This window comes from Haliotis asinina, chromosome 4, assembly GCF_037392515.1.
Source record: "Haliotis asinina isolate JCU_RB_2024 chromosome 4, JCU_Hal_asi_v2, whole genome shotgun sequence".
Classification (NCBI taxonomy): domain Eukaryota; kingdom Metazoa; phylum Mollusca; class Gastropoda; order Lepetellida; family Haliotidae; genus Haliotis; species Haliotis asinina.
The window spans coordinates 65,400,939-65,413,234 of NC_090283.1; the positions used below are offsets into that span (position 1 = coordinate 65,400,939).

The 12,296-nt window shown below is 39.8% G+C and overlaps 1 protein-coding gene across 1 annotated transcript in view; it reads left to right on the forward strand.

Moving 5' to 3' along the window:
• LOC137281785 (peroxisomal ATPase PEX1-like) overlaps positions 1–12,296 on the forward strand; it is a 51,282-nt gene that overhangs the window by 19,285 nt on the left and 19,701 nt on the right. Inside the window, exons 12-18 of the mRNA XM_067813399.1 lie at positions 177–364; positions 1,765–1,899; positions 2,614–2,678; positions 3,892–3,951; positions 4,676–4,758; positions 6,261–6,364; positions 7,406–7,939. Of these exons, the coding sequence (XP_067669500.1) occupies positions 177–364; positions 1,765–1,899; positions 2,614–2,678; positions 3,892–3,951; positions 4,676–4,758; positions 6,261–6,364; positions 7,406–7,939 (1,169 nt within the window). The remainder of the gene's footprint in view (positions 1–176; positions 365–1,764; positions 1,900–2,613; positions 2,679–3,891; positions 3,952–4,675; positions 4,759–6,260; positions 6,365–7,405; positions 7,940–12,296) is intronic.

A 12,296-nucleotide genomic window follows, 5' to 3' on the forward strand; every position in this document is an offset into this window, starting at 1 on the left:
CTCACTCACTCACTCACTCACTCACTCACTCACTCACTCACTCACTCACTCACTCACTCACTCACTCACTCACTCACTCGTGAGGACAAGGAAAGCATACCAACCAGGATTATTTGAGGTTCTGTTGTCTACTTTAAGAGGTTGAATGAAAGTGTTATATATCTTCTCCATTTCAGCTTCGGTCATCAAAAACGAGGAGATGTGTCTCACGCAGGTGGAGTTTGACCTTGCACTGGAGGGGTTCCGTCCAGCGTCCATCAGGAACGTCCAGCTCCATACGGCCGGGGAACTAGGCTGGGAGGATGTCGGTGGATTGACTGAGGTGAAGAAGATGCTGATGGAGACGCTGCAGTGGCCGTCCAAGGTGAGACAGGGATGCTGGGATATATTTGGTAGTGTTGGGAATCGGAAACCAATATCACTATTGATTAGTGGAGGACTTGAGGTGTCAATTATTATCAACATATACTTTTTTCTGTAATGCTCAGTTTTAAGGGTTTTCCCCAGAGTTTTTGCTAAATGGAATACTTGCATGCAAGAAAGACACTGGAATTGTAATTAAACAATAGAAGTGGTTTGAATTTTTATGATGCGCTGTTTGCTGTTGAGCACATTTTTCATGAATATTCATCAAATTTAATTTTTTCATTTACTTCATTCAGACGTGTTCGACCAAAACAAAACAAGTGAGATTGATCGAAAATATGTTTTTTACAATTGATAATTATTTTTTATCCTTCCTTCAATCAATTTTCCTGATATATTTCGTTCATTGGAAAACTTCTAATAATTAGATCTGCTCAGACAATGTTTGGCCAACTGTCTGCGGGAGATGAAACGGATAACTGAACGATTGATCGAAAGTGTAGTCAGTGTTGATTAATGGGCTGGAGGACAATGATATGATGTGGTCAGTGATTGAGTCATCAAACGTGATGAATATGACCAGTTATTGGGCTGGGACTGGAATGCTTCAGGTTTACCCCGATTTTGTACACTACTCTGAAATCTACTCCCCAGTATTGTCTAGAATTTGTATGAACACTTTGAACAACACAAAGGTTGACCTGTTTATGAACAATTAAATGTTGTCTGTATGACCATCATTACCAAAAAACAGACAATTGTGGATACTGTGTTAATGGACAGTTGAATGAGCAATGTTGAGTGGTGTCGGGATGGCTGGGACACGTGACAATGCCTTTGCCGACTTTGACTCACATTGGTACACTGTCAGATCCTCAGATGAAGTATGAAAGGGAGTTGAAGAGTGTTTGAAACTCAGTCTTCACTTGCAACAGCGCTCTTTGTAATATCTCAACACCGGTCAAACCGCAGGGTAATCTGTGGCTCCCATGAAAAAGGTGTCAAATGATCACTTATCTTCATGTCATCAAAAACATCATAAGAACAAATTTGCTGTTGAGGTTAGTATCATGTTGTAAACTCATGAAATTTCATGTACAAAGTTTATTTTTGATCCCCAATGATGCAATATTATTTGGACGGGGCACAATACATTAAAATGCAGTTTTGTTATGTTTGTGGAATATACAATTTTACTCAGTGTTATACCGTGTTACTGTAACATGTGGGTGTGGTGGGATGGTGGATGAGGGGTCTTCCATTGACCCCAAGACCCACGTTATAGTGAGGGATGACTGGATACCTATGACCTAATTAGCATATAGTGGCTTATTAAGAGCTGAAATCATCATACTCATGTATATTAACTATTTCTCTCATGTATGATCTCTCGTGTAGTACCCACAGCTGTTCCTGAACTGCCCACTGCGTCTGCGGTCGGGGCTGTTGCTGTACGGGGCTCCAGGGACGGGGAAGACGCTGCTGGCGGGGGTTGTTGCCAAGGAGTGTGGGCTGAACTTCATCAGCATCAAGGTGAGATGAAGACACAGACAGACGTAGATAGGTAGCTGTGATTACCGAGGGGCAAGCAACTATTGGAACATACTATTGCGATAGCCTAAAAATAAACAGGAATAGTACATGCAATAATATTTTTTATTCCCCAAATGGACATATAGTTTACATGAAATAAAAACAAGTTGAAGTAGATTCAGTCTCTTTTACTAAGTGATGAGAAACTTGAAAACCAGTTCAAGTAAATAATTAAAATGTAAACTCAATGAACCTGCAACCTATTGAAATTATTGGAAACTCAACCATTGCAATTCATTGATTGTTTGATGCATCGTTCTAAGCCTAATCATAGGTGCTGTCCATATTCCAACCCTTACATACAAAAAGTCTTGTAATAGCAATCAGTGTAAGACAGTATACCGAAAATGTCATACCTCTTTGTAAACTAAGTCGGATGAAAGTTAATCTAAGTTGTCTAAATTCTGAACAGAAGTCCTCCAGTATTTTTCTAATAATGTGAACCTTCAAATAGTTTTCAGCTAAAGCTCAACCCCAGGAGTATAGCCAAGTGGTGAAATCATTTGCCCAACACATCCTGGGTTCAATTCCCTGTATGGGTGAAATGTTCATTTAAGGTGTCTCACATTGTGCTATTTCTGGAATATAGGTAAAAGCAATGCAATACCATACTGACTCAAGGCAAGTCAGTACACAAGTTTGTGTTTCTTCTAGGGGCCGGAGTTACTCAGCAAGTACATTGGCGCCAGTGAACAGGCTGTGAGAGATCTCTTCACAAGGTAGGAACGAAGTACTGTAACCCCCACGCTCTTCTAGGATGGACATCATGTCTTTATGTTGCATGTTAACATGAACCGCTGTCCTTATCTTTGAGAAAGCTTTAAAATATGGTATTTGTTGTGCCCTGCCTGGTATTCACAGAAGTGCCTACTCTCTTGATTTCTCCATAATAATTAGAAATTTACAGTTAAATTACGGCTTTACGATAGTATCAAAATTCAAATTAGTGCTAGTTATGAAAGTAATGGCGTATAAAATGGTTCGTCTTCGTGCATAGTTTTTTTTATCTGAAACTATCTGGTTGTCAATATTATAAAATAGCACACCAAACAATATTTACTGGTATTTTGCCAAGAATAAACATTAAAACAAGTCACAATGTTTTTTGTGTTTGTAAACTTCCTGTAATCTTAAGGCAATTATTAATTTCCCGTGGTGAATCTTCAGGTTATCTTCAACAAAATATTTAATTGTTCCGAGTGGTTGTAAATGTAGCTAGGTCTGTAACGGTATGAAATGCTATGGTTTGGTTTGGTACGTATTGCCATGCACAGCTGTCAGTTTGGTACTATTAGTTCGGCTCATTAACAGTGAAATTCAGTAGTTGTGGAAAGAAACTGTTGGTTTGGTTAAAGTTCCAAGAAGAAATCCTCTCGGAATGGGGACCGAAATGAAAGTGCCTTGACACGGACATGTTCATTAATCGAATAAGCATGTGTTGTTGACAATAGCAGCACGGATATGTCAGAAACAGTGGCTACATGAACATCACATCCTGAATAAGATTACGTTGAGTATTTGTGATGACATTCCATGAGTAATGGGCGTAATGTGAGTAAGAAGATGTTTTTGGTACAAAAATCAAGCGTACTTTATTTTAAAAGTGAATTTCAGTGGACCGGATCAGAAACAAAATACAGGGATATGAATACATCATTGTATACAGACTAATTCCTAGTACGAATGAAGTCCTGGAACTACCACACTGCTTCAAGGGTCGTCACATTGTGTTTATATTCTAGCTTAACATGAACCCCTGACTACTTAATTGAAAAAGCTTTAATATATGGAACTTGTTGTTGCCTTGCCTGGTGTCTGGCAATGAGGGAATCTGATGTGGACAGGTCAGCTTGGCGTGGCCTTGGTTCCCAGGATTTGGAATGGATTCTGAGGTGAACTTGTTGATTGCCATTGTGTATTTTGTTGTTTCAGAGCTCAAAGTGCCAAGCCCTGTATTTTATTTTTTGATGAGTTTGACTCCATTGCCCCAAGGTAAGATTCCGATCAAGATGAAGCAAGACTCAGAGGTTATGGTTGGGAAACTAAGAACCGAGACTGGAGGGTGGGGAGAAGTAAGACCCGAGACTGGAGGGTGGGGAGAAGTAAGACCTGAGACTGGAGGGTGGGGAGAAGTAAGACCCGAGACTGGAGGGTGGGGAGAAGTAAGACCCGAGACTGGAGGGTGGGGAGAAGTAAGACCCGAGACTGGAGGGTGGGGAGAAGTAAGACCCGAGACTGGAGGGTGGGGAGAAGTAAGACCCGAGACTGGAGGGTATGTTACATCTAGGTATTTTGTTGTTTTGTTTAAACTATTGTTTTGAGTGCCCGAGAAGGTACTATCAAGGGGATGTTTATGTTCTTTGTGCGTTTTTTTATCAGAAATACATACACTGAACAACTCTGGGCTTTTGTAAAGATTTTAGATGGAAGACATAAATATTTTAGGTAGAGGACGACAAACATAAACGTTTACTTTTATGAGATTTCGTTTTTTCAAAAGTTGAGTTTCTTTTGCTGTTCAGTATACTGAAAATGAGGTGGACACTGAATTGTCCCAGAAACCTGACATCATAAAGAACTCACCCATTTATTCACATTTGCAGTCAAAAATCACAAGGATTCCAATGAACTGATACTTGGAAGCAGTCTCAGGAAAGTAAAGCATACTGAAAGTTTAATATCACAGCAATATCAGATGAATGGTTCCCTGTTTCAGACGAGGACATGACAGTACTGGAGTGACGGACCGTGTCGTCAACCAGCTGCTGACACAGCTGGATGGAGTTGAAGCCTTGGAAGGTACAGCTGCTAATATCTTACAACTTCAGGATAGAGTGAGTGAGTGAATTTCGTTTTATACTGCTTTTAGCAATATTTAGGCAATGTTACAACAGGGAACACCAGAAATGGGCTTCACACATTGTATGTACAGTGTATGAGCATCACACCGAAGACCCGGATTCGATTCCTGACATGGGCACAATGTGTGAAGCCCATTTCTGGTGTTGCCCATTATGATATTGCTGGAGTATTGCTCAAAGTGGTGTAAAGCTATACTCACTCAGTCTGCCTGATCAGCGAACACTTTAACCACTAGGCCTCTTCAGAATAGAAATGTACTGTGTGTTATCCTGACTGAAAGTTACGTGAGTTTATGTCATCACTCATTGTGTATTATTTAGCTCTCAGTTTTCATAAATTGTTTTCATTCTGAGCAGTGGCAAAAATTAAGTTTTCACTAAATGGTTTTCAAAGGAAACAAAAATTTGAGATTTGTCACAGTATTCCTTTTAAAATTGGAGAAAATATCCAAACAAGTTCGAGCAGGCTCAATTTCTTAATGTATTATCCATTTGGATTCAAATGTGAATGATGCATGATAAAATAACTCCGAGTAGGGAGAAGTGCACAAAACATAAATGAGACGGTTGTCATGGTTCTGAAACCTCCATATCCAACAGGATCTGAAGTCTGATGTATTATGATTGAAGAAACTATCATGTAACATTGTTCTATTTTCATGCTTCACATCGAGGGGTGACAAATGCCTGGTGGAACAGCACTGGCTGTTTCCTGACTAGTTGGGGACTGTGCTGAGTAGCACCTGATGTATGTGCTGGTGCTGTTCCACCAGCCATTTCTCACCCCTCTGTGTGTACAGTGAAACAGCATTTTGGTGGATTTGACAGTCAGTTATCATTTGCTTACTGTATATTTGCCTTGAATAAGTTGATACTTGTACAGAGGATTAAAGAGGTTTTAAGGACCATGCCTTATGCAGGGGGTTTGGCTTAACTGACTTTTAGAGAAATGGTCTCGTTTTGTTCAATATAATTCACATCAATAGTAATTTAAAGAAAACTGGTACAAATGATTCTGCAGAAAGGTCAGGGAAATAATATTCAGTGTTGTTTGCCACATAATTATGACACGTGAAGATCTGGTTAGAATTGGTTACACATAATTATGACACATGAAGATCTGGTTAGAATTGGTCACGCATAATTATGACACATGAAGATCTGGTTAGAATTGGTCACACATAATTATGACACATGAAGATCTGGGTTAGAATTGGTCTTCAGCATAATTATCATAAGAGACAACTAATGGGATCAGGTGATCAGACTCGCTGAATTGGTTGACACATGGATGCTCATGATGTTGATCAGTGGTTTGTCTGGTCCAGACTTGATTATATACTGACAGCTGCCATACATCTGGAATATTGCTGTGGTGTTGAACTACAAACAAATATTTAACTCAACCATTCTACAATGTGAATGTCCCTCCTTGTCCAGGCGTATATGTGCTGGCAGCCACAAGTCGGCCTGACCTCCTGGACCCTGCCCTTCTTCGACCAGGCAGACTGGACAAGTGTCTCAACTGTGGACTGCCCAATGAGGTAAGTCATGTGGGTCATTTAGAGGTGTAACTATGGACTACTTGGTGAGGATGGCCATATGATTTATCTAAGGCAGCATAATGTTTCTCGGGCACATTTTTTTCAAAAGTGACAGGGGCGGTAGGACTTCGTTTTTTAATTTTTCGTAGAAAAAAGGTGACGAGGGAGGAACTCATTTTTATTTTTTTCTCTCAGAAATACAGCTTGGGAAGTTTAGCATGTGTTAATGAGTTGTAGATTCAGTCACACTCGTTCTTACAGTCACTGATTCTTATAGGGGACAAACTGATGATCGAGACGTGGCAAAGTCAAAATTATTTTTTTAGAGTGGCAATAAAAAATTGTTATGCACTCAAATAAAGTGTCTTTCCTTACTGCTTCAGCCTCTGAAAGAAGTTAGGCTTATTCGGCTTCAGTGCCCCATTACGTCATAACTGTACATTTACATGTCATACACCACACAAAACAAACTGGTCACACACAGCCCTGTCTCATTGGATAGTAGCACCATAAACCATATCACTATATTGGCCGCAGCACTCATATGGTGTTGAAGTATATCAACTGGTAGATGTTAGATTGTGTAAGTTTGAAATTGTGATCATCATATCTGACGTTACCAGAGTCTGTAATCAAATCAGTTATCCGTTGGCCACTAAAGCTAGTTATCTGTTTAGAGTATACTCTAAACACGGGACCAAAAACAATCTAAAAAAATTCTTGCCTGTATATCAGTTTTTGTCAATAAAACATTAAGATTTTATTTCTTAAATAAAAATGAATTATTTAAAAAATTCAAATAATGTTGCAATGAATTTATAAGACAGCAGTATCTATGGAGAATCTCATCCTACTGTTTTTTACATAAAAAGTAATACAAGGCAACAAAATCTATTACTTCCTGGTAAATGTCTCATTAGGCCAGACCAATTTTCTGTCTTGTTTTATAGAATCTGTTGGCTGTAGTTTTTTCTAAACTAGAAAATAATAATTAATACTTTAAATTGTAGTACTCATACCTGTGCCAAAATATATTTTCAGATTGAGAGAGCTGAGATTCTGAAAAGCCTTACGAGGAAAATGACTCTTGCTGATGATGTGAACTTTACGACTATTTCCAAACAGGCTGAATATTTCACTGGGGCAGACTTCAAAGCCCTCCTCTACAATGCCCAGCTTAAAGCTATCCAAGAAGCTGCATATACTAACTCCCCAAGAAACTCTCCAAGATCTGCTAGCTTGCACACACCAGACAACAAATCAAAGGGAGGTAACTCTTTCAGCTTTGACGTTCAGTCTGGTGCCATGATAAATGACTCGTTCAACAAGACAGTTCTGAGTCCAGTAAATGAGGAGAAGGATATTGTTAAGGCAGTGTCATTCACAGCAGAGAAAGCGCCATCTGGGAAGGTCGGTGTGAAGGATGTTCCAAGGTGGAAGAAATCCAGCAAGTTGTTGCCCAGCATGACTGGGTTGCATGATATTGCACCCGTGCAGCGGGTGACATTCATCCCCAAGCTGGAGGATGGACCCGTTGACCTGGTACAGGAAGATGAGGACAAGATGTTGACCATGGTGAGTGACGGGGTTGACAGGGGGTGGTTGGGTAGAAACACAAGGGGGAACAGGAAACATTCATGAGTACTGTGATGAACTAACTTTCACCTTCAGAATCTGTGGCGGTTCGGTAGTCAAGTGGTTAAGCCTTTCGCTTGTCATGTTGAAGACCTGGGTTCAGTTCAGTCCATGAGGTGAAATTGCAAGGTCCCTTCCTGGTCTTCCCCTACTGTGATATTGCTGATTTGTTGTGAAAAATGGCAAAATAACATACTCACTATTCAGTATCCTCTGATAATTAGGGGGTGGTAGGATAGCCTAGTGGTTAAAGCATTTGCCCATTATGCAGAAGAACAGGGTTTGATTCCCCACATGGGCACGATGTGTGAAGCCCATTTCTGGTGTCCCCTGCTGTGACATTGCCGGAATATTGCTAAAAGCAACGTAAAACTCTCTGTCTCAGCTGGTAAGGTAAAGGACAGGGGACAGCGTACAAAGCAGCCGTAAAATACCCAATGTAAGCCTGTTAAACAGGTGATGCCACAGAAGTGGCTGATCTATGTACTACTGAAGACCGGACAGGGGTTTGTGGGATCAGTGACACCCTGATATGTTTTCTTGTATGAAAGAGATGGATGAAGTCAAAACGAAAGTATTATATACCCATGAATGTTTCATGAAGAAACAACTCATTGAGAAATTCCTGAAACAAAACCTTGCAACCAGTCAAGGTAGAGCAACACGCCAATCACAGACAAGAACCTGTGAAAAATACTGGCCTTGATTTACTATCAGTCTTGCATCGTACTATTGCGATACCGTTACAATAGGTTTATTCTCCTTGAATTGTCTCATTTGCCAAATGAATGTGTAGTTTTTATGAAATAAAAACAGGTTGAACTATTTTCAGTCTCTTTAAGTTACTGACAAAAAGAAACAGTTAAGAGGTTGCATAGTAAATTACTAAATATCAAAATTTCACTTCAAGAAATTGCTATATTTGGTATGATTTTGTAGAAAAATATGTCCTAAATCGAAATGTGTAATAAAAATAACAAGTCCCCTTGTGGCACCATCCGTAAAAATTAATGTCAGTAAAGTTCTCTTAAAAGTAAATTGTTTACTTTCGGTATTCAGTATGTGTTTTTTGAAAAGGTATTTCAGTGCTGATATGAAATAAAGCAGGAAAATAAATTTTCAAGGCAGTATGTTGGACATTTAATTAACTTCTGAAAAAACAGCAATTATCCCAAAATGTTATTCTTCCTTATCCTGACAAATGCTTTTTATGCTTATCTTCTATGCAAATGATAGTGGGACACTTGACTCCCCAAAAACGCCATAGAAGTGATAGCAGTGATCGCGGTAGGTTTTGTACGAGTGCATGCAGAAATAAAATCATAAATATGTAGTCCAAATCTTTTGCACATGAAATTTTCATCACAATCCTGAATAATATTAAAATTGATTGTTTGTCTAAATGTTGCGGTTTTAAGGTACTTTTTGAGATCATGCAGATAAGAATCTATGTGTCCAAAAATTATAAACGTGAAATACTTAATGAAACGCTGATCATAATCAAAACACCATACCAACTCTGTGAGTTTTTTGCAGAATTTTTAGCCTGAAAATAAAAATGTTGTTTAACAAGCTATCATTAAAATATTGACGCAGTTCACTATTTGTCACAAGGGAGGAGTGCAGAGAAAGGGACAGCTAGGCGTTCAAGAAACACGTACACAAGTGCTGGCATGGCTATTTATTCTTTAACCTGTTCTGTGCCGTCTCCATCCTGGCTGTCCAACTCCACTTTTGGGCCAAACAGACTATGGCAAACTTGATGAAGTCGAGCTGGAACCAAAAGCAAGATCTTCAGTTCCTGGGAACAGTGTCAAGATCCAAGCCATGATTAGAGAAGCAGTCATCTCTACGTTACCACAATGATCATGGCAGTGTCTCCTCGGTCTACTCACTCGAAGGAAGACTACAGTTATGTCTACTCACTCGAAGGAAGACTACAGTTATGTCCACTCACTGGAAGGAAGACTACAGTTATGTCCCCTCACTCGAAGGAAGACTACAATTATGTCCACTCACTCAAAGGAAGACTACAGTTATGTCCACTCACTCAAAGGAAAACTACAGTTATGTCCACTCAAACGAAGGAAGGCTACAGTTATGTCCACTCACTCGATAGAAGACTACAATTATGTCCACTCACAGTTATGTCTACTCACTTGAAGGAAGACTACAGTTATGTTCACTCGAAGGAAGACTACAGTTATATTCACTCGAAGGAAGACTACAGTTATGCCTACTCACTCGAAGGAAGACTACACTTATGTCCACTCACTTGAAGGAAGACTACAGTTATGCCTACTCACTTGAAGGAAGACTACAGTTATGTCCACTCACAGTTATGTCCACTCACTTGAAGGAAGACTACAGTTATGTTCACTCAAAGGAGGACTACAGTTATGCCTACTCACTCGAAGAAAGACTACAGTTATGTCTACTCACCCAGAGATGTGAACAGTGTGCAGAGTGGAAAGGCTTCACACCAGTGAAAGTGGCTAATGCTGAGGTGGCAAAATGTGAGGCGATTAAAAGGCTTGACACTATGTACATATCTGGCAACTGTCAGTACAGCTGTCACAGGAAGACCGGCATCAAGCTGATGAAAGTGCCAGAACTACTTGCTGTACTATGCTCCTTCGAGCTGGAACTTAATGGAAGACCAACAGGAGAAATTCAGAGCACCAACCTGGGCTTTGAACTTCGTTCAACAACATCTCATGAATATATATGAACACCTAGAGCAGACTACCTTCAAGCTACTCACATAGAAAACTCTGTTCCTCCTTGCCCAAGCCACAGCAGCTTGAATTGGTCTGAAGTCAGATCACTGGAATCCACACTCGCTTTACATGGGAACTGCTCGATATCATATAGAATGGAGGGCTGCTTTTGGAAGTTGGACACAGTGTTTGCCAACCACTACCTCAGAGACATCACCACTGAAGATGTCTCTGGCATTACCAGTTTGGGCCACTCATAGCACAAAATGGTTCCACAAAGGCACTGAATTAGAAATCCTACTCTTTATCATGCTGACATGTTGATAACCTTCACTCTTGAGAGTCCATGCACATCGTCTAGACCAGACTAGCATGAGTGATTAAGATTCTGCACAGCTGACAATCTTCCCTGTACACTAAAGGGTCTTTCATTTATGAAAACGATCTCATCATAATCTATGGGTTCTTTGTAGATAACTAGTAAGAGGAGGATACTAGTACAGTCATCCCTCGCAATAACGTGCTTCGCGATACCACGGGTTCGGTTAAACCGAGGGGTAATCTGTGGCTCTCAAGTCAAACTGCAATCACACCCCTTAACAAAATCGACAAATCTGCTGTTGCGCTCTGGTAAATAACGTAAATGAGTGAAATTAAGTACGGATGGTTACTGACAGTGTTTATCATCCATATCCATTGTTTTGCAGATGCTTAAAACATGCAGGGTTATAAAATTCTCAATAATAATCATACCAACATCGAAATATCGTAGTAACATATAAAAGACAAGACACGTCATCAGTCCAGTGCTTACAGTGTTTGCTGTGGCACAACACATGGCACTATAGTGCGGGTTAACATAGTCATCTCAGGACACATGGTGTCAGAAAACACATTTTGTTTGATTAAATTCAGTCCCATTTTTATTCATTTAAACTGTTGACAGAAACAGTGGAGACACCGTGAGAGAATGGCATTACCTCATTCCATACACGTTCAACTTCCGCTTACCACATTCGTGAGGGTCCGTTTTTCGCGCCTACACCGATAGCACCAATTTCATATTATTCTTATCAAAAATGTATCCAGGCAGGTAACGGCCTGTGTTCGTTGTACATTTTTATGGTTTCTTTTTCAAAGTTTTTTATTTTTAAATTCAATGATACAACAATAGTTTTCACTATGTACAACAACACGAAATAGCAATTTTGTTTTGTCCTTGGAAAATACAATATTACTTGACCTTTGTTCCATATTATGTAATAGGTACTATAACGTGGATGGGGGTCATCCGTGGACCCCAAGGCCCCCCGTTATGATGAGGGATGACTGTTTATCTAAAATCCACATGAATCTACGAGATTCACTTGTCTCAGAAGATATTAAAAGATGTGGTCCCCTGGAGTTGAGAGCTGAAGTTGGAAGAACAGGATCCATGAGGTGCTGTATAGCAGTCCCCATGGGGGAGATGCAAGACATATCTAAAGACACGTGATGAATCCATGAAATGGCCTGACCCACCACCAATTCTGGAAGTATAATAAGCAAGAGCAAAATATGTAATTTTTAAAGTAAAA